We start from the raw sequence: 24,164 nt of genomic DNA, 5'->3' as shown, positions 1-24,164 counted from the left end.
CCTGGACCATGACTCCAGCACGGACCGCCGAGATTGGGCCCTCCGCGCTCTGACCACACTGGGGCCGGGACGCGCCACGCCCCGGGCACGAAGGTTAGCCCGCCACTGATAGTCAGCGGCGAGCACCTCCGCCTCCAGGACCCAAGGCGGCGTCCCAGCCAGCACACACGCCGCCTCGAAAGAGATGGTGCGATAACCACGGATGATCCTGACCACGATGGTGCGTTGCGGCCGTTGCAGCAACTTCGCTACCCCCACGGCCAGTGACTGGCCCGACACGGGCGCCTCGTATAAGGCCATTGACCGCACCAACCCCGTATAGAGACGCCGCGTCACCTGGTCAGGCCCCCCGATGTTGGGAAGAAGCCGGCTTAACGCGCCGGCCACCCCCAACAAACGAGGGACCAGGTTCTGAAAGTGAACACAGAAGGTCCAACGACTGTCCAGAATGAGGCCGAGGTACTTCAACTGCACCCCGACCCGATACGGACGCCGCCAACCACGATATGGGCATCGACAGGTGGCACTCTCCGGGGCCTGTGGAACCACATGGCCTCGGATTTACTGAGTGTCACGTAGAGGCCCAATCTCCTGATTTTGCCGACGACATGCGCTACCCCAGCGGTGGCAAGACGAGCAAACTCAGCAAAACTCCCTCCCCGGGACACGACCAGCGTGTCGTCTGCGTAACAGATTACGCTTAGGCCCGGGAGGAGGGCACCTCTCAGTACCCAGTCATACCCGATATTCCACAAAAGGGGGCCGAGCACCGACCCCTGTGGAACACTGCGCACGACCGGGAACCTGTGCACGATCCCACCGTGTCCAGTACACGTGACCGATCTGTCCTCCAAGTAGGAAGCCACCAGTCGGCGAGGTTAAGTGGGGGGGGCACTCCGTGTCTTACCAGGGTCATTTTTTTAAATACAAGAACACCTATTGCGGCATAACTATAATAGTTAGACATATGCTGTCGCGACACTTTTTGTAAATAATAATGTTTTTTACAAAGTCGTAGTACATTATTTTATTCTATCATCAATAGTTTTCGTAGGGCACGCGACGTAAAGAATATTTTAGGTAAATTTTTTTCCACCTTGGGTTAAATTATTGGAGTTTTAGTAAGGATACCTATTTTTTTTCAAAAAAGATTATAGCCTATGACACTCGGGAATAGTGAAGCTTCCTAACGGTGAAATAATTTTTCAAATCAGCTTAGTGGTTTCGGAGCCTATTGAATACAAACAAACAAACAAATCCTTCCTCTTTATAATATTAGTATAGATATTAATTATTACGAACAATGAAAACGCTGACTTAGGCGGCGGTTTTTATTTGAACCAGTTCTAAATTATAAACTTATATTCTATGAAAAATTACCCATATTTATCTATAATACGAAATGATATAAATTTATTTTTCGTAGTTTCCTTCCATCTCGCTTCGATAATCCTCAATGCTGAGGGTCGTGGCCTTCTCTAATAACTTTCTCCTGCATCATCTTGCGCCATTCTTGCCTGTCCTCGGCTGTGTGGATAGCAACGTGGACTGAGGTATTGAGAGTGGAGCGTATTTGGTCCGACCAGCGCATTGGATTTCTGCCTCTGTGCCTTCTCCCGCATACCTTGCCTGTTACCAGCAGCTTTTCCAAATTGTCACCTATCTTTCTGGCGATATGTCCAAAGATCTCGAAACTCCTCCGCGCGCATGTAGTGCTGAGGCGCATTGGAATATTGAGCTCGATAAGAATGGATTCGTTGGTTCTGTGTTCTGTCCAACGAATCCCGAGCATTTTCCTCCAGCACCACATCTCAAACGCGTCGATGCGTTGGCGGTCGGCTTCCTTGAGGGTCCAAGTCTCTGCGCCGTAGAGAAAAATGGAAAAGACGAGGGAGTTGACGAGCTGCTTTTTGGTATTCCTCGAGATGTTTCTGTCCCCCCAAACACGGTCCATTTGGGACATAGCTCTCTTTGCCATACTGATTCGCCTTCTGAGGTCCTTTTCGGAGGATCCATTACTAGCTATGACGGAGCCCAGATAAATGAAATCCTCTACGACTTCCAGGTTTAGCTTATTCGTAGTTTAATAAGTTATTATTGTTAGTAGTATTATTTACTAGTCGAAATATAAAATTTTAATTATCTAGCATAGTAATAGTACAGTGAACTAGCAATTTATTTTGGTAATTCTGAATTTAAACAAACATATTGATGAGATGAATTCATTTTTACTTTGCAAATTTGTAAATACACGCTCTGTAGCAATGTACGGACATATAATAATATGAAGAAACAATAATAGCATCTACAAATACATATGTACTACGTGGTACTACATTTATTAAAATTAATACAACATTTATTAATTAAATTAATGAAATTGTGATTTTAAAGTTTTAGGGGTGTATAAAAAATGGGGGGCGCTGAAAAATAATTGATTTTCAAAGGGGGCGGTAAAAGAAATAAGTTTGATAATCACTGGCCTAGATGAATGGACGAGCCCACCTGGTGTTAAGAGGTTACTAGAGCCCATAGACATGTCCAACGTAAATGCGCCACCCACCTTGAGATAAATAAGTTCTAAGGTCTCAGTATAGTTACAACGGCTGCCACACCCTTCAAACCGAAACGCATTACTGCTTCACGGCTGGAATAGTTAGGACGGTGTTACCTACCCGTGCGGATTCACAAGAGGTCCTACCACCAATAAAATCTATATAAAATCTTTAAAAAATCAAACATATAGCTCAAAATAACAGGAGTTATAATATTAGCAATAAAAAAAAGGTTTGTTGATAATGTGGAGTCAAGCTATTCGTACTCAATTTTTGCAGGTACCTACAAAGAAATATTGATTTTTGTTCAAGTTTCCAACGAGAATATAGTTCAAATTTAAATAACAAAAAGCTAAGATACCAATACCACTTTACGAAATAAAAAAGTACTATCTACTCTGTTAATCTTTATACGCTCACAATATGGTGCACGACCTGGGATTGGATCAATTGTGAAACTACAATTGGCTCCATTGTGGCATCACAGTTCAGATATCTAAATATAATCTTACGGATCTATATATAGTAAATGCAGAGGAAGATCGTTTATGGTTTTGTATGTGAAGAGGAACGAATATTCTAGATATGATTGTATTACTATTATATTTCTTATCCTATTTTTAATTCAAACTTATTAAAATTTGTTTTCTATTTTTTAGTTGGATTTTCTATAAAAGCGTATTTTGTTAGTTTTTTCAACTATTATTTATTGTTTAGTTTTAGTTGAATTTCATTTTCTTAATTTTTTTTAAATATTGAATTGTCATCCTTCCTTAATAAGTATACCAAATTTCGAGTTAATCCAACGTTTTGAAGGGTGTCAAAATCATGTTCAAAGATCTAACATACATACGTCTGAAGCTAATAAAAACTTATTAAAAATGAATATTTGTATTATATTCGTGCTCTGTGAGTTCGCGCTTCATTGATTCGCGTTTAATTGGATAATTGGCACTCCATGGAAGGATTCTGGTATAGTTTACTCGCAATACAAGTATCAACGTACAATAGATGCTGCTCTAGTTATTTTAATGTGTGGATGTAGTTAACGATAGCGAAGCGTGACCTTGACGAATGCATGAGTACCAATCAATCGGTCTATTCATTTTTTTAAATATAAATATGATAGTTTACGGGAAAAAAAGACATATAAATTTTAGTTTACATTGATTGCCTCCTTATCACGCCGCTCTTGTCGCATTTGCTTAAACAATATTTTATTTATCTAAAACGGAATTGAAAACTGTGGCTTTTCGTTAATTTTTTTGAGAAATACTAATGAATTTTCCCGGGGGCTTAAATCGTAATTTTTTAAATCAATCTAAATTGTTGAATCGATAATTTAAAAACGATGTAAAGTTTTTTTTAAGGATAGTTATTATATTTACTGGTGGTAGGGCCACTTGTGAGTCCGCGCGGGTGGGTACCACCACCCTGCCTATTTCTGCCGTGAAGCAGTAATGCGTTTCGGTTTGAAGGGTGGGGCAGCCGTAGTAACTATACTTGAGACCTTAGAACTTATATCTCAAGGTGGGTGGTGCATGTACGTTGTGGATGTCTATGGGCTCCAGTAACCACTTAACACCAGGTGGGCTGTGAGCTCGTCCACCCATCAAAGCAATAAAAAAAAATTTATATATATATTGGTGAATTTTTAAATGATAATAAACATATTTGTTTTTTTTAAGCATATTATTGATTAGATCTATTATTTTATGATTTTAGTGGATTATGAATGTAATTAAATTCTTTATGACTATAATTTATGAATGTTATAATTGATATGTTAATAATCTTCAATTAAATCTATATTTATTTTATATTTGCACACTTTTTATTCAAGTAAGAACGAGAATATTAAAATTTTATAATATCGTTATTTATGTATCATGTCCCTGGCAAATAAATCATTTTGAATTGAATTGAATTGAATTGTAAGATTTGCTATTCGAAATATGTAATTACTTATGACAGCAAGCTTCAGGTGAATTACAGAGAAATATACATAATAAATAAGCTGCCGAAAATTTATTTATTAAAGTCGACTCGACTTTTGAAATAACTTTTTTGCAGCCTATGAAGTCTACCTAGGATAGAATATAAAAGTATAGAAGTTCTTGGAGGCGGCAGCGCAGTATAAATTTGAAGAAAAAAAAACACGTTCAAGAAACATTTGTGAGGCAAACCGGGATTGCGTTTATTTGAGTTATAAAGTTATTGATTTTGTTTATAAAGTTAAGATTAGTTAAGTAGCGATGTGGGAATGATATTCGGTTGCTTCGTGTTACTTCGTTTATGTGTTTTTTTTTTTCTATTTAACAATAATATTTAATTGGAGGTAAACAAAGAGAGTAAATATATATCAGTTTGAAAAATTCAAGGCCGTCGAATTTCCTGATTTTTGTCCGCTTTCAAGAATATCAGAGTTATCCTCGAAGGCAGAATAAACGAACATGGATTTATAAATGGCGTTACAACTTCGGCATTTAATTTCAGGGTTATTTTTGACAGTTGTTTTGTTAAAAGTGATATAATTTCACGCATTGAATTATCTCATTTCTTTAATGCAGTAATGGATTAAGTTATGAACTTTTTAACAATAATAAATTAACGATTGATCGGTCTGATGCTGGTGTGCGCGTCACTCCGCAGGTGCCGGCGGAAGATCAGCGCCGCAGTACCGATCGTTTCGTTACTGTTAGGCATTGCTGAGCCGGTAACGGTTTCCAAGCTTCATTATTTTTCTTATCCTTGTTTTTATTTTTTTGTACCTAATTTATGTTTAGAATAAATGTTTAAATTATTATTATTACAAACAACTGTGCTCACTACATGACAATAAGACAGTTTTATTGTACAAAAAAAAAAAGTAGAACCATGGATTTATTATTTTGTAGATGGGGGATAATTAGTTCACGGTATTAGTGTAAAGTGGTTACCGAAGTACATAGACATCACAACGTGAATACCACTAGCTTGAGACGTGAGGTAGAATTGACTGTTTCACGCTCAAATGGAAATAGATTACTGCTTTGTGGGTGTGAGTTTAAAATGCGCTTTACCATCAGAATCTCCACTAAATCCCTTAGTCTCCTCTTACGAGCTTCGAGTAGAGATGGACTGGTGGAGTTCTAGGCCAGACACCACACTCCCTAATAGTAATAAAATTATTGACCGCGTCTTTTAGCAAGTAGTTAGCGAACTTAATATGTCGCACTAACGGTGCTATAACCTCACTTATGCAAATTATGTACTTTTTCAGGAGAACCGTTGAAAATTCAACATCTTAATATAATTATGTAATACTTCTCGACTAAAGAAATGATAATATAATGATAATATTTAAAATAATAATATTTAAACTACTACTTTAAACGTAATTATTAAAAGCATACATCTCACTCCTCCTCCTTCAGTCGATCGCTCATTGCTGAGCATCGTGATGCGCCCGCCTGTGACCTTTTTTTGTAATTTGTAGCCACTTATGTCGGTCTGTGGCACAGTGAAGTGCGTGGCTCAGTCTCATGTCCAGACACTCAGACACTTGGTCACTCCATCTTTTTCGGCTACGACCTCTGGATCGTCTTCCATCCACTTTACCCGTCACTATGAGTCTCTCCAGGTTGTCAGAGGGTTTTCTTGCTATATGACCAAAGTATTGGAGCACTCTATATAGACATTTGGTGGATAGCCTCTGGTCAACTTTTAGCTCGTTGAGGATGGAAGCGTTCGTCCGGAAAGCCGTCCAAGGGATGCGCAACATGCGCCGCCAGCACCACATCTCAAACGCGTCTATGCGTCGCCTGTCAGACTCTTTCAAGATCCAGGTCTCAGCCCCATACAAAAAGATTAAGAAAACGAGCGTCTCAACAATCACTCATCACTAATAACTCATCACATCAATCAACATCACAACAATCACTCATCACATCTCACTAATAACTATTAAAAATGAATTTTCTCAAACTCAGTTCATTTTTAATAAGAATCGCATTATATCTCTGTATGTGCGATGTATTAGCTCGTGGTTATGGTTTAATATCTATTTATCTATACTAATATGTAAATCTACTGTGGTTTTTACGGATGTTCCGTTATAACTACTGAACTATGCCTCCGATTGACTTGAAACTTGGTATCCATGTAGAAAATACACGTACTTAATGGATAGGCTAATATTTATGTAGGATTGGTAAGAGCGGAACGTATGAAACGGAGTATTATGATGTGAGTGAGAGAAAACGGAAAGAAAGAGAATTGGAAGATGGCGAGGACGGTTGAAAATGAGCAAGACGTAATAAAAGTGTTAATTATTAATTATTATTAGCAAAGAGGATTTTGGATCAGGGGAATTTTTATTTAATGCGCTGCGATCCCTATTCTACATTTATATGAGTGTTGGACTCCCTAATAATAATGACAATAAATAATAATGTTAATTTTAAATGCCCAGCGAAGCGGCCGAGTACGACTGGTTGTTAATAATTTTCCCTCACGTACCCATATGCCTGATATTACAGATCGCGGCTTTAGCTGAGGGCCGCCCATGGAGTCCATCGGATTACAAGCCCGAGACGATCGAGAAGCCTCAGGAGTGGCTCCAGTCTCGCGATTTCTACTCTTCGGACAACACGCTGCCGACAAGCGGATCTGATAACAACATTAGCTACCAGTAAGTAAATTGTGTTTGGCCATTCATATGTTTCAGGGAAAAGTTTCTCTTTTATTTCGAATTCCGGATTCGGTTGTTGAGTTTCTGACTTGAACAGGAACATATTTCTTCCGTCTCAAATATACCAAAGAGACGTAGATTTGAGAGACATCTTGGTAATCCCGTTCCACTAACGATGCTTTTAGGTACCTCAAGCACTGGTCATCGTTCTCGTCAATCTCGTCGCTTGCGACGAAGGGCTCGGCGAGTAAATTAACCCACAGACACAGCCTACTGAGTTTCTCGCCGGATCTTCTCAGTGGGTCGCGTTTCCGATCCGGTGGTAGATTCTGCGAAGCACGGCTCTTGCTAGGGTTCGTGTTAGCAACGTCGTCACGTTTGAGCCCGTGAGCTCACCTACTAGTTAAGGTTACGCTGAAATAGCCTCTCAAGGTTATCTTAGGTAGGATAAAAAAAAGGTCTTGGTACACAATTCGCCTGTTTTCTCCAAGTTCGACAGTCAATATTAAATATAATAGATCGTATTCACGTGTGCTACTAATAACAGAAGCGCAGTAAAATATCGTTGGAAGCTTTTCGTAGCATGAATTCTTAATTAAACAACCATTCCACTCGAATCGTCCCTGACGTAGGAAGCACTCAACTACTGGATAGGTAGGAAATTGATTTCCGATCGTAACATCGCGGCAGGAAGCTGAATGGGAAATGAGTCAAGCAATCGATGTAGTTAGTTTGTTTGCATTCACGTTCGAATGCACCGTTTCGATCATCTTAAAGGTTAACCGGTAAGTTGTTTGTTTGTTTGTTGGGTTTCATGTTTGAAAACTCAATGATTTAGAGACGACTTGTTTTGATAGGCCACAATTTATATTCCTTTTAATACTGTATAAACTATTATATGTATGTATATAATAATATGTATTTATGTATATGTGATTGTGTATATATATATTATAATGTTTTTTGTATGTATTTGTAATTTAATATAACTTTCATTGCACCTACCACTATTTACTCTGAACTACCTTTGGTTGACTGGTAGAGAATGCCTCAGGTATTAAGTCCGCCAATGTAAATTTTACATGAAGTGTAATAAATAAATAAACAAAAATTTAAAGTTAAATGACAGATATTTTTTTCAAGCTAAAGCAGTCTTCGGTTGTCTTTGAAAATGATTAAATCGTTCAATCGGTAATCGGTTTATTCTGCATTTAAATAAAATACTAATACCACAGTCAAGAAACTGATGAAGTTTGAGGTTTGCGACAAAGAGGAGATCTTCTGTCGATCGGGTGAGATTGCTCGATAGACCAACTGGTAATAGGTCTGAGTGTTATTGTTCGGAACTTGTCTTAAATGTAAACTTATCTTGAAAATGTCGTTAACGAGATTCAAACATCTGGCAAATATCTTATATTCAATTATGACTACCGCCACATATGTATCTATATATTAATACGTGAAGCAAAAACTTTTTACCCCTTTTTACGAAAATTGCGCGGACGGAGGAGTATGAAAGTTTCCGCACTTATAAAGAATATAGAATATAGAATATTTTTTTAAATAATGCATAAAAGATACATTAAATCAATAAAGAAAACATCACACACACTACCATGTATTTGACACACGCACGCATACATATTATTTGTTTATTGTCAAACTTTTCTTATTGCATATTCTATTCTATGGTCAAATTGAGAATAGATGAAATATTGTTTGTCTTTGTTAATATTTGCCTAAAGTGTAGTCTTGGCGAAATCTTGGATTATAGAAGCTTATTAAATTAATAGTCTTTGACAATAGAACCATAATAATGTTCAAACTTATAATTTCAATTAATTATAGTCGAATTTCGACCACTAGTATATTTAAAAATCTTTGGTTTCCATAGTACAAAGCGATGTTGTTAGTTAGTATAATTTTGATTGATGTTTCTTTTTTTTTGTAATTTGACAGCAGCGAGTATGGAAGCGGCCGCTACACCGGCTTCGGTAACTCCCCAAAGCAATCGCACTCGACTCCGATGTCGCCGATGCACAGCGGGAGCGAGGTCGTCGACAACACGCTCGCGACTCTCGCTTCGGTATGTCTCGTGGGCGACACGAAAGCCACCAGATAGCGACAGCACCGTACAACATATGGACCGTTTATTTTGAAAGTGGTGTAAGTTCATTTTTGAGAAAAATGAGCTATCACGTAATTCATGCTTAATTTAATGTAATTTTTTTATATATAACTAGTCCGTGTTTAATTTCTCAAAAAAATCCCATGTTTTGTAAAACTTAAAATCGGTCGGTAAATGAAATTGCATAATCATCGATTATGAAAGTGGTGTAAGTCCAATTGACAGAGGTAGATGGCATAGCTAGACCTCATATGATTTGCCTGTATTTTTAAATCAACAAATATAGTAACCTTTAATTTTCTCGAAACAAAAGAAAATGGACTTACACCACTTTCAAAATAAACGGTCCATATAATAAACACCACAAATCCTATGAAAAAGTACTTCAACAAGGCGATAGTTCAAACGTCCTAAATGTTTACAATCGAGTTTTACTTACGTGTTATAATGCGACAAAGCGTCTGTACGTTACCTAGTGTTCTATTATTAGTTTTGATCGATCTGATTGACGTGACACAAACTCACAAGACAGCATGAAGGCTTACTATAAAAAAAACTTGCTGAGAAGTTAATTTTTTTCCTTACCTATTTTACTGGTGGTAGGACCTCTTGCGAGTCCGCGTGGTTCGGTACCACCACACTGCCTATTTCTGCCGTGAAGCAGTAATGCGTTTCGGTTTGAAGGCAGCCGTTGTAACTATACTGAGACCTTAGAACTTATATCTCAAGGTGGGTGACGCATTTACGTCGTAGATGTCTATGGGCTCCAGTAACCACTTAACACAAGGTGGGCTGTTAGCTCGTCCACCCGTCTAAGCAATAAAAAAAAAGATAGTTAAAAGTATTAATTAAAATGGTATATAATGGATTTATGTGAATTTACTTAATAAATGTCAAAACGAATTATTCCACCTATTGCAAGCTACAGTTCTCGGAACTTGGAAAGCTTGTAGATGTATATACTGATGGTCGTTTCGTTTTTAAACAACTCATAATAACAATAAAATAATCGCGACAGATTATTTACTGCGACATAAATCAAATTATCATATAAGAAGTAAATAGAATTAAAAAAAGAAAAGGATACAACATACACCCGAATGAGAATTTATTAGGTTGTAGAAAACATTTATAGTCGTGGGAGCCAAAGGAAATTGCAATCTAATACATGATCAACAATAATAATAGTAAATTTATTTCTAGTGACCAGAACTCATATATGACAATAGAACTTACAAATCTAATACTAATTACATTAAGTTGGTGTTAGGGTATTCCATTTTCATTGGCAAGAAACTGGGACGAGTGGAGAAAAATCTCAAATATATATATACTAGATTGTAACTAGATCTTTATCTACGAAATTGCCGTATAGTATACAGAAAGTTAAAGTCTGTGTTTTATAAATATGTTTTTATTTTTATCAATCAAAATATTCACCCACTGTATCGTATGCACGCGTAGTAGTAATTTTTCAATGCCCTTCTTGAAGAAGTCGGGTGTGCGTGAGCCAACACACACTTCAAATACATTTTGTACTGCCTTTCGAATATAGAATTTTTCTCTGCCATGAAGCTTACTGGTGGTAAGACCTCTTGTGAGTCCGCGCGGATAGGTACCACCGCCCCGCCTATTTCTGCCGTGAAGCAGTAATATGTTTCGGTTTGAAGGGTGGGGCAGCCGTTGTAACTACACTTGAGACCTTAGAACTGATATCTCAAGGTGGGTGAAGTGTTTACGTCGTAGATGTCTATAGGCTCCAGTAACCACTTAACACCAGGTGGGCTGTGAGCTCGTCCACCCGTCTAAGCAATAAAAAAAAAATTATCAGTATTTTGGGGAAAATACGCAAGGTCTGGTGAACACGGTGGATGAGTTACAACTTCCAACCCTAGCTGTTGTAGCTTAGAGATCGTCTGTTGTGCCGCATGAGGTCGTGCGTTGTCGTGTAGGAGCAGCGGGAATGAGCGATTTACCAAGACTGACCAGGGATTCGCGAGCTAATGTCACCATTGCTACCGCAACGAAACTCCTCTTCCATAATTACTTAGTATTTAGTACTAATTAGTATTTTTATCATGTCCTAATTGATAAAAAATGTACAATTGCCATGAAAACAAAAAAATATTAAATTTGAAAAGGGAATTCGTATATATTTTGAAATAAAATTCTTATGAATTTAGAATTTATTGCCAGCCATACATAAATTACGTTTCAAATGGCCAATATTTTAAAACGGCAACTTCATAGGAAAAGATCTATTATATATACACATACGCTAATATGTACCTACGTACATATTCAGAAAAACCACAACTAACTACTTACAGAAGATAGTAGATTATATAAATTATTATTTATTTATATTAAGCTTTTATTATTTTTAAAATTTGTCGTTATGATCTATCGTGAACTTGACTTGTAACTTTTTAATTTACACGGGTAAATTCGGGAAAATACAATCATTTAAAAATTGAGAAGCATTTAATCCCGCGATAGTTAATGACTATCAATTCTCGATTAAACCGATAAATTTATACAGGAAATAAAGCATATTTATACACACGGTACGCTTCTAAAAGACTATTTTATGCTTCGGATATCCACTATGATTTATTGAATTTATTGCGCCATGAAATCTTAGGAGACAATGACTATAAAGAATCCTATTTAAAAATTAATTAATTATTAGTAAAATACGGTCGTGCTTCGCTGTGATTTTAATATTTTATTTTCTAATTAAACTTGGCCTAAAAATTTTCGAATATTTCGAATAATAAATTTAACAAATGGTCCTAGCCGTTTCCGAGTGATGTCCCGTCGTCACAAATGAACTAACAAAATCGATAAGCGTACGCTTAGCTCAGTAAATGAATACTAGTTTCCCATCGGTATGTTTTTTTTTCGCGTGCCCTGGGTACGGCTGTAAATAAATCGTCACTAGTCATCGTCCGAAACTTTACAATATTAAATAAAAAACCTTCAATATAAATATTATCCATTAACTGCTAAATACGGCTGCTGGAACACATATCTTGAATTTTACAAGCTTGATTTAATTTACATTTTAGTATAAAATATGTACATATATATATATATACACATAAATAGTTTTATTGTGTGCGCGCGCTCGTGTGTGTGTGTGTGTAAAATTAGATTCATTAATTAAATATACTATTTTATTTGTTTAATACATATTTAAGTGTTTGATCCAAATAGAAGTAATATTACTCCCCTATATATTTATCCATGCTTTGCATAATCACTATATTTGTTTGGAAGAGGACGCTTTTTAGCGATAAATCTGTTTGTTGTACCTTTGTGTTCTGATTTTATAATATTTTCGATTTTCGTGTGCATTGAAGTATGTATAATATATACTCTGATTCTGTTCGTTGGATTGTGTGGTTAAGATTGTCCCGTGTAAAATTTAATTTTCGTGTTGAAAAGAAAGTCTTAACAGCGTGCGACGGAGCTACATGACATTGACGTATATAGGTATAAACAATATATTATTTCGTTATGTCGTTGTTTATACTTTATCGGTGTTTTTTTTTTTAAAACCCATGCGTGATGTGTTTTTTTTTACTATTTTAGTTATATACTATGTTTTTAATTTAAACAATCACAGACTAACAGAACAAAACATTTGACAATGAAATAAATATGAAAAGTTTTATTTATTTATTATACCTAGTCAGGTCATAAGTATTGTCACACAGTAAAAACTTTTCTTTTAGAATGCTGGCCACAAAAAAGTTTATTGAATTCGAATTTCGAATTGTTCATGAAAATAAAAATGTATACTTTTAGAATTTTACTCATTTTTAAATATGGAGTGGACGCTTAAAGAAGACCGTGTTGCAGTTATTGCGTTGCATCATTGCGGTTACGCGCCAATTCAAATTTTTAACATACTGAAAAATTTGAATATAACCAAAAGATTCGTTTATCGTACCATCAAACGATACAATGAAGACTCTAGTGTAGATGACAGGTCAAGAAGTGGTCGCCCTCGGTCTGTTAGGACTCCAGCAGTGATAAAAGCTGTGAAGGCGCGAATTCAAAGAAATCCCAAACGTAAGCAGAAACTGTTGGCCCTTCAGATGGGGTTAAGCAGAACCACGGTGAAAAGGGTGTTAAATGAAGACTTAGGGCTTCGGGCATATCGAAGAAAAACAGGACATCGTTTGAATGCTCGTCTAATGGACCTGAGACTGAAGAGATGCCGCACTTTGTTGAAGCGGTACGCGGGAAAAAAATATCGGGAAATTCTTTTTTCGGATGAAAAAATTTTTACCGTAGAAGAGAGCTACAACAAACAAAATGATAAGGTGTACGCACACAGTAGTGAAGAAGCGAGCAACCGTATTCCGCGTGTCCAACGAGGTCATTTTCCATCCTCGCTCATGGTATGGTTGGGAGTTTCTTATTGGGGCTTAACAGAGGTACATTTTTGTGAGAAAGGTGTAAAAACGAATGCAGTTGTGTATCAAAATACAGTCCTGACAAACCTTGTGGAACCTGTTTCTCATACCATGTTCAATAACAGGCACTGGGTATTCCAACAAGATTCGGCGCCAGCTCATAGAGCGAAAAGCACACAAGACTGGCTGGCGGCGCGTGAAATCGACTTCATCCGGCACGAAGACTGGCCTTCCTCCAGACCAGATTTGAATCCGTTAGATTACAAGATATGGCAACACTTGGAGGAAAAGGCGTGCTCAAAGGCTCATCCCAATTTGGACTCACTCAAGACATCCTTGATTAAGGCAGCCGCCGATATTGACATGGACCTCGTTCGTGCTGCGATAGACGACTGGCCGCGCAGATTGAAGGCCTGTATTCAAATCACGGAGGTCATTTTGAATAAACTTTAGTGTCATAAGAATCTATGTTTTGTTAAGTTCATTTTGGTATATGAATGGTTACATAATGAATAAACTTGTTTCAATTACTTTACATTAAACATGTGACAGCATTTATGACCTGACTAGGTAATACAAAAAATACATTTCTGTGACCTTTAGTAAAGGGTGGACCAAGAATTAGTTAACATTTAAAAAACCTTACAAAAAACCCATTTGACATACTTTAAAAATTGTTTATTTTTCTTTGTACTATTTTAAACATTGAAAGTAAACAAATTTTAGTATAATTATTTTTTTTTTGTTTTGAAACGAATTCTACATGTTTTGTTGTAGGATTGTATCATAACTAAAAAAATACAAAAATACAGAATATAACTTATGAGTTGGTACAATGACAATCCTATGAATGCGATTTTTTTAAAGTTTCATACTTAAAATACTCATTTACTAGATGATGACCGAGCTTCGCTCTATTTTTTTTTTGATAACGCCGTCTTGTTATATCTTTAAAGCGGTTAGTTGCCCTCAATTAAGAAAAATGGTATAATATTATTATTCGCCAATAGATGTCGGGAAGAGTTTATTATTGAAAACACGAATAAAACAACATTTTCTGAAAATAAATCGTAGCTAGATCGATTTATCGCCCCCGAAATCCCCTGTATACTAAATTTTACGAAAATCGTTGGAGCCGTTTCCGAAATTCAGGTTATAAATATATTAATATACAAGAATTGCTCGTTTAAAGGTATAAGATAATATACTTAATACTAACTTAACATAATAAAATAACAGGTTTTTTTAAAACCTGAACGTTATAGTATTGTTTTTTCTCAACTTCATTTTTATTTCCTCCAATGTCTATTATAATCAACGACTTTATAATGTTACATTCGAATTAGTTTATAATTATCACATTAGCTTTAACACATTAGTTTTAATCCGATTCAGTCGCGTTGTTAATTTATATATCTTTAATATGTTCATTAGTCTATATATTTACAGTTAAGCGAATAAACTTTAAATATTGGATCTTGATAGTTAGGATTGAGTGTTTGTTAAAGAAATCCGATTTCGAGTTATTTAATGTACATTATCTAAATACAGAACATTTTGACACATTACACAGTCAATTTTAATTTTTGATTTGTTAATATTATGTATTCTTTTGGTTTGCATCCAATATTCTTTCAATCTTTGACTTTTATCGCAACAAAATGCGTATTGTTTTCGAATTGGCAATAATTTAATTTATTTATTCCTTTTTCGAAAACTAATGTGATACTATCTTGTCGTCCTCTATCGCTCTCTAAATCTATCGCTGTCCCTCTCTCCTCCCTTTCTATGTACGCTGACTATGTATTTGCAGGGGTGGTCATTATTCGCGTCTTCTGTCAGTAAAGCAGCTAAGACGGCCACCGATCACGCCGTTCGTTATGGAGGTATTGCGACGCAGAAGGTCTCTGAAATGGCCACAACCGTCACGGAGAAGGTGAGTACAGTGTTGCCAGATAACTCGACCTGAATGGTCCGAAATTTCGGGAGCTAAAACGCTTCGCCAGTCTTTTAATCACGAGCACGCGTTACGACGTAGAACGTATGTAGCTTTCATTTCGTAGAGTTTACTAACACATTTTTTTTTGGTTTAGCTTAAAAACTTAAAACTTTAAAGCATTTAGTCCGAATGAATTCGCTTTTGATAACATTTTGTTTCCGCTACTACTAATATTTGACGTAAAATCTGGCAGCACTGGAGTTTGTTTGCTCTTCTAGACAAGCTCGCTGATTCGACTGCATTAGGGTTTGACGTCAGAAGCGACTGAGCCTCGTTCGAGGTAGGTGTGCATGAGTGAATACTACTGCATCTTACGTCACAGGGACGTTTTGAATTATAACCGAATGATCATATCCACGCTTGAAAGGCAAACGTGACTAAGCGACAATGCGTGAACTTTACAGTAGACTAATTTTAACGAATCTAGCTGTAGGATTGAAATGATTTTAATAGACCTAGAAATATATATTTTTTGCGCATCGAATATGGTTATTGCCTATCATTTATGTACAAAACAGTTATTGTCTCTTAGTCACGTTTGCCTTTCAAGCGTCGATATGCTCTTGACTCACTTCTATTATCGGTTACACATTCTGTTCGTTGTAGTAAGGTTCGGGCCGTTATTATGTTTGTGTTTTAGGTTAATAATCGCGGCGGTTGGAGTTCGCTGGGCGGCAATACTGATGTGCGCCGCGCCAGCAACTATGGCTCGTATCAGTCGCAGAGCTACGGGGCTATGAAGAGCTCGACTTCGGAGCCGTATTCACAGTGGTGAGTTGACTCGGAGTTAAGGTCGGCCGAGGAATGTGCCTTCGTATGTTAATTCGTTCTTCGGCTTGGTTTTGGTGGTTACCGTTGCTCGTGAACTTTAGCAATGCCAGAGACACAGCCAAGCCGCTGTCAATCGTTAAGTACTCTCCACAAGTCTCGTTTGAAGAAGGACACGTCATAGCGCTCGGGAAACACCGTGGAGGGGAGCTCATTCCATAGCCGGATGATGAGTGGCAGAAAAGGTCTCTGGAAACGACCTGTGGATGAACGCAGCGGTTCCAGGTAGTATGGATGAACTGTACTTCGATGAGGACTGTTTGGCAGGAACGCGAGGAGTGAAGTTGTGTGATTTGTTTTATTTTGGTTATTTAGTGTTTGTACAGACTTCAGTGTGTAATAACGGTGGTTTATTAACTTTAATATCTGTGAAAGTGCACAAATGTGCGAAAATGAAACAAAGCCGCTGGACGTAACTTCTCGGGATCCTTCAAAAAGTCCACTGAAAAAAATCTCAGTAAATGACCACCATTTTACTGAGATTATATTTCATCCCATATCATCTCATTTCATTTCACCCCATATTATCATTTTTCATAAAAATAAGTATATAAATAAATTAAAATAAGATACGACTTAAAGGTCTTAGTAACCAGGTCATAAAAACCCTTAAAAAAATCTACTTCGATGTCGGCTGGTGGTATATCACAAATACGGTGTCTGTGTTCAGGAACGAGCAGACCCAGCCATGGCAGGACTCTGTGGCCACGCGCAACAACTTGGACACCCGCGATCTGTCCCAAGTGGGTGTTTCCAGCCCCCCGCCAGACATCAAGAGTCTCACGATCAAGAAGAAGCGTCGCGACGACGACTCTTGGGATTGGCTCAACAACTAAACGGTAAGTAATCGAATTTTTACTGGTGGTAGGACCTCTTGTGAGTCCTCACGGGTAGGTATCAACGCCCTGCCTATTTCTGCCGTGAATTAATAATGCGTTTCGGTTTGAAGGGCGGGTCAGCCGTTGAAACTATACTTGAGACCATTGAGACCTTAGAACTTATATGTCAAGGTGGGTGGCGCATTTACGTCGTAGATGTCTATGGGCTCCAGTAACCACTTAACACCTGAAATTATATATATAAATGTTGAAGATGTCGCATTGCTTATACACAGTATTCCCTATTACAAGAGCAATCTGATTTAAGGATGAAAATGAAGAAAACCACAATACTGCACATCGAAAAATAAGTTTCACTCCATTCACATGCACCAAGTTGCACGCTCACTGTTTTTCTTATATAGCACATAATGCCGAATATAATATAATACATACACTAATGACAAGAAGTGAGAAAGTTTTAAAAAAAATTACACAGAATTAGAACACAAAATAGTTTAGTAAATAAACCAAAACTCGGTAATAATACTATATTTAAATGTTACTGAAATCCGTTTTCTCTTACGTTTCAGATGCCAAAACGGAGGTCTTTACTTCAGCTGCAAATAAAAAAAAAAACGATAGTAATGATATCTCTTTAACTAAGGTCTGCCTCGCGACCGCTCCCCAATACGAAGACCGACCTAACAAACTTTTTGCTGTAAATACTATATAATATTTAAATATTTATCTAATAAGTATATAACTGTATCTATCTATGGCTTTAAATGGTATTTTCGCGAAACTTTACTACGTTCTTCTATTCTATTCTTTATTTATATATAACATTATTTTGTTGACCTATTATAAAGCTAGTTTTCTACATTCGGATTTGTCAACGTTTGGATGTCGTATTATAAGGGAATCCCAAATTATTATGGTTTACAATATTGAGAAAAAAAAAAGTTATATGTATAATTTTAACAAGTTCCCCATTCTGAAGACAGTGAATCAGTTGCAACAAGATTATATTGAAGTAATTCCAATAATACTAAAGATTGAGATGAGATTCCGAGAATTGTAAATATGTAAATGACCGATTCAGGCGATTATATCTAGAAGAGTGTTTTTAAATGAAATAATTTGACTAACAAATTTTTATGATATGCCCATATTGTCTTAAGCAGATATGGGTAGTGACATTCATGTTGTTCTATCTATGGGCTTGGGTAAAGGCTTATCATCGGGTGGGCGGTGGGGTTTCCTGCCCTTCTAGCTAATTAAGAAAACGACTGCCCTCCTTATAAACTAACAAAAAAAGAAAAATATAGTCGAAGTCACTTGAGATTATGTAAGTAAGGATTCTAGCGTACATTTTACACCATACGTCCAAATCTGTTTAGTCATTTAAAAGCTATTACGGAATAAAGTTACTCCTATACGTATGTACATGATCCTTGAAAATTTGGTTTTTTTTGTTGATAATTTGTCTAATATAAATAAATGAAAGAAATTTATTTAATTTATGTAATGATTTTACAATATTAATTCGCATACGGATGATCGAGAATTTTCTACAGTTTTTGACGTATTATATTCGAATAAAAGCAGATGTTAATTTGCGTAACGTCCACTAAAGGATTGCCATGTTTGTAATATTAACCTGAATTTAATATTATAAAAAAATAAAAATAAAAATTTACTTTATAATATTTAACCCCGAAGAAGCCGTTTTGCGCTTAAAACAGATGTAATATTTTGAATGTTTTAAAATTCAAATGATTGTATATTTGGTATATAGAGTTTAATTAATAACTATATTTTTGATATCCGCTTTGTTTGAATACGGGAAATTTAAAAGGAAAAACGTTTGAGAGCCTAACTTTTTTACCGGAACACTTTTGAGGCACCAGAGTCAAGTATATTTATATTGTATGATAAATACACGTATTTAGTGTTATTTTTTTCTAACAAAGCTTCTTTCATGTGAAACTGTTTCATTTGACGTTTAATATAAATAATAAAAGTAACAAACCATTTAAAAAAAATTAAGAACTATTTAAACGCCATAGACAACCAGAAATCAATAAGAAAACGATCTGAAAAGTAGCTCGAGGGTTCCTAATTCAATAAACGGCCAATTACTCTTTTGGCCTCAAATGACGTCACGTGACGAAGTTACGTTCAGCATTTTTTTAAAAAGAACCTTGTTTTTGTATCTCATAACATTTACTCGATGTAATCTGAAATGTATCAATTAGTTTTATATAGCTCACTGCACAGATACATGTACAGACAGAAAGAAAGTAATTTAAAAAATATATATATTTTTGAGACGTTATTTATAGTGAAATTAAATTCACCAATTGAGGTGAAGCGATTTTAAATATATTAAAAATACTTAATTATTTGGCATCTATCTAGAAACAGAAATGCAAATGTAACACCTATAACTATGGAGATGTAAAAATCATTCTAATATTTCCGATTGAATTATTTAAACATTATGTATTTACTTGCATCTGTGATTGTTGTCAAATGTTAAATTGTACGATGATGTGTTTCTAAATTTAAAATGTGTCATATATATATATGTATATATATATATATATATATACATATGGCTGGTTATGGTTATGTAAGTTAAATTTTGTTGTTAGTTAATTAATTTGTTTCGGATTGTCGCTATGACGACTGAACGATGCTTATAATTTTAATGTATTTAATCTATACATAATACTATAATAATCTATATATAATCTTTACAGTACATACTCAAAATAGACATCAATAGAGTCTGTCAATGACATTGACTTTGGTCATAGAGGTATGTGATGTGGTAAAGATAAGACCGGGTATTAAGTCGTTGTTGTCTGATAAGTAAGAAACTCGTTGTATGGCTATGCTAGAGTTAAGAACACACCGATACAAACTAAACCACTCTTTTTTAGGTTTCGAGTACATAAGCTTTTTTGATTAAGCAGACCAGCATACGGTCCATCTGATGGTGAGCGATTACTGTTGCCAATGGACTCCAGCAATGTCAGGGGCAGAGCCAAGCCGCTGCGTACCGTTTAGTACTCTCCACAAACTTCGTTTGAAGAAAGACATGTCATAGCTCTCGGGAAACACCGTGGAAGGGAGCTCATTCCAAAGCCGGATGGTGCGTGGCAGAAAAGATCTCTGGAAACGCACTGTGGATGAACGTAGTGGCTCCAGGTAGTATGGATGAACTCTACTCCGGTGGCATGTATCTAGAATGCTCACGGGCCGTTTCCATTTCATACGTATTGTATATTTTAGCAGATATTAATTTTTAAAGTATAAAGCAATGTAGTCCAAATAGCTGCAATGTCCGGTGCAGTGGCTGGAGTGAACAAAACGCAAATGGCTTTTAGGGTGAAAGAACATTTTAATAAAATCAAACTTGCAGGTTTATTAAATTCTCATTAAGAGTCCACACGGATGTTTCCACCATCCGGCCTGTCTCTGCTGCGAAGTAGTCGTGTGTTTTGGCACGTAGGCTGGGAGAACCGTTATAGTAATTTAATACAGAATTCGACCTCACGTCAGTTGTAAGGACTTTTTAAGACGGTAATGGCTCAATAATAGGCTGACTAGACTTCTGCCCATCCAAACCAATAAAAAAGTAAATCGATCTGAATACGAATAATAAAATTAATTAAGTTTTATTTTAATCTAAAAAAAATTTAATTAATTGAACGTGAATCCAATTTATTCATTTAATTTTTATGATTAAAACTAATTTTATAGTATTGTGGTTTTGCATACGGTACGTCATTAGTGATTGTAAAGGATAGATTAGCTTGATAGATACGACGTCAAAAATCTTTTTTACCACATACTATAAGTTTGAACAACTGCACTTTTCAAATTTAATATTTATTATTAATGGTTACATAGATAATTTGAAACCCATCAGTATTTTAATGTAATAGTTGAAATATACATTGTTATGACAATCATACTTAAGGAATTACCATTTTTTTTATAGGAGAGCGCCAGAGAGCTCTCTATCAAGAGCCGAAAGCGTATTATTTGCAATAAAAATATATTATGTTAATTTATGCTCATAATATATGCATATATAATAAACGTGGCTATTTTAATAAATATACTATTAGAAAGAGAATGTTTCTAGTAGTTTTTTGCGTGTTCGGGCGGGCTTCGTTTACCCGATTGAGTTGAAACTTTGTACGTTGAAGAAGATTTACGGTTTAGCAACATCAATATCGAACTGTAGGCGTCAGCAGTGTTTTAAACAATCCCGATGTACCTCAATATGTTCACTAACTTAAACTCCTGATCGAAAGCATAAATAACGTCGGATATAAATGGTTTCTTGCCAAAATCGGCTCAACATTAATAATTAATATTGGTAGTAATTTTTTTTCTGTTTTTTAGCCTATAATTTTTGGATCAACACTTTAAATGAATTTTGTTTTTAACGCGACGATAACAATTATTGTTTTTAAATGTTGACATTGTTGATAATGCGGCTTGTGTTCGTAATGTCGAAAACTAAAAGAACTCAATACTTACGTCATTAAACAAACACAGCGGTAGCATCCACACCGAGAGATTGTACCATTGGGACTACGAATACCACTGAGTTTACAGATTCCGTGTAAGTCGTCGCATGAAGCCTGATCACGGATGCTCATGCTCAAAGCCTTGTTATGCTTAATGCACTCACACTAACCGTCAATGCAATGGTTATGTTTACACAAATCACTACTTTCGCCGCAAATTTAGTATTTTCCTTTTGACACGAATGCCTACGATCGGAATACACGTTTTTCTTCTAGAATATCTTATTAATAATAATCATAAGGTCAAATATCTACGATACTATGCGAATCCAACACTTTGGTTCGTCTTCGTCTGATGTGTGGAGATTTATTTTCCTCGTTTTTTTTATTATTTATTTATTGAGACTGTCTTACTCAATTACAAGTTAAGGCGGACGCTAGCATTACATCGCGTGGTAATAATAACTTTACCCAAATCATGTTAGTGGTCATGCATGCCAGACACAAGCAAGCATCTGCAAAACACTACGGTCCCTTTCAAACCTGATTTGGAGAAGGACATGTCATAGCTCAATTTAGACCTTTGCTCACAAAGAAGATCGTCTACCCGTATCCCGTAAGTATTTTAAAAAGTCGAATATAACCTAGTTTTTGGTGTCGTGATATTTCCATTAAACGTATGAATTTATTTGAAAGGCAGCCAATATCGATGTGATCAGACGGCATTTAAGGTATGTTACTGGTATTTTATTCCATTTTTAAATTATCTCTATATATTTTTAACTATCATGTATACATAGCTTTATTGTTAAGATTAGATTAGAAGATTTTTAAGTAATTAAATTGAAATTTAACAACTATATCATAGAAATTTTAGCCATCGATTTTACGTTTTAAACATTAGATACCTCCATTATCTGTTTATCAGATGTTTTAATTTTTTAACGTTATTAGATTTTTTATTTGAAATTATTATTAGTGAATTGTATATTTGCATTATAATCTATCACAAAACATTAATATTTAAAATGTAGTTAGAATATATAAATGTATTTTGAAATATCCTTAATATTAATTAATATTATAAACTTAATTCTTCTGTTCATATCTGTAATGATTATAAAAATAGTTAATTAGGCGATCATTGGTCTAATCGCGTTTCCAAAAGTAGTTTTGTAGTTGTTGCCAGTTTAAAAAAAATAAAACGTGCGGAAAGTAAGTACTTGTTGCGCTTTCGGAAACAGTATTTCGAACTGCAGATAATGTGTATGACCTTCGTAGAATACAGCAACAATGTCAAGGTCAGTCCAAGTTCACTGCCGGCTCCCGAGCTTTCAGGGTCATGTTACCAGAATGACCCAGTTCCCTACATTTCGCTTCTGTGGGGAAACGATTATGCGTATCATTCAATTACCTTACATAAGCCAATTTTAATATCTCATGGATTTAATAAAAACGGGACCTTCTTTTCACACATTATAAATAGGTACATTTAAAATGAGATCAATTTTCTCAATCAATATCGAATATCTTCAATATGTTGAACATGTTTGAAGGTATTTATTTGCAATGTCAGTGTATATCGGAAGCTTAAAATTTCTGAAACAATTAGCTGCTTTCTTTTCTGGAGTTATAACTCGAATTAGATTAAGAAGATTATTATTACATTAAGAAAACTAAAAGGACAATGCATATTGAACTTAAATGTATAATAAGTAGGCCTATGATACAAAAGGCATATAAATTCAAATCAGTATTAAAATTTGTACAAAAGCAAATAAAAAAAATACGAGTGTAATTTGCGGACGATGTTGTTGCTGTGTTCTATGACTCGGAATGTTATTTGTAGACAAACTTAACAACGTAAACCCGCAACTTTGTCTGTATTTATTTTAAATAAAAAATGTTTTTTGAATCTAATCTTGAATTTTATTGTACGTAAATGTGTATTTTGAATCATGAAATAAATAATTTACATTGAAGTTTTTTCATTTAGATGAATTCGATTAATGTGTTCGGTTTCATCTTTTAGCTTTATAACAAAGCTATTAAGAGGTCTTTCTGGGTGTGTTTAATTTTTTTTTCTTTCTTTTGTATGTGTGTAATGTCTATTATTAATTCTGTCAAGTCCAAACGAATAATAGTTTGATTCTAGTCGTAATCGTAAAGTACTCTCTTTATACC

General features: G+C 35.6%; 1 protein-coding gene across 2 annotated transcripts in view; it reads left to right on the top strand.

Moving 5' to 3' along the window:
- The window catches only part of LOC101741838 (ADP-ribosylation factor GTPase-activating protein 1), a 48,291-nt gene extending 24,329 nt beyond the window's left edge, over positions 1–23,962 (top strand). Inside the window, exons 4-9 of one of the 2 annotated variants that reach the window (XM_038011125.2) lie at positions 7,076–7,227; positions 9,187–9,313; positions 15,596–15,718; positions 16,422–16,552; positions 17,280–17,448; positions 18,021–23,962. In XM_038011125.2, the coding sequence (XP_037867053.1) occupies positions 7,076–7,227; positions 9,187–9,313; positions 15,596–15,718; positions 16,422–16,552; positions 17,280–17,445 (699 nt within the window). In that variant the 3' untranslated portion in view covers positions 17,446–17,448; positions 18,021–23,962. The remainder of the gene's footprint in view (positions 1–7,075; positions 7,228–9,186; positions 9,314–15,595; positions 15,719–16,421; positions 16,553–17,279; positions 17,449–18,020) is intronic. The other variant, XM_062675472.1, reaches the window with a different exon arrangement.
- Positions 23,963–24,164: the final 202 nt, after the last annotated feature.

The sequence above is a fragment of the Bombyx mori genome, chromosome 1 (genome assembly GCF_030269925.1).
Source record: "Bombyx mori chromosome 1, ASM3026992v2".
In the NCBI taxonomy this organism is placed as follows: domain Eukaryota; kingdom Metazoa; phylum Arthropoda; class Insecta; order Lepidoptera; family Bombycidae; genus Bombyx; species Bombyx mori.
This window is presented reverse-complemented; position numbering and strand designations above follow the sequence as displayed.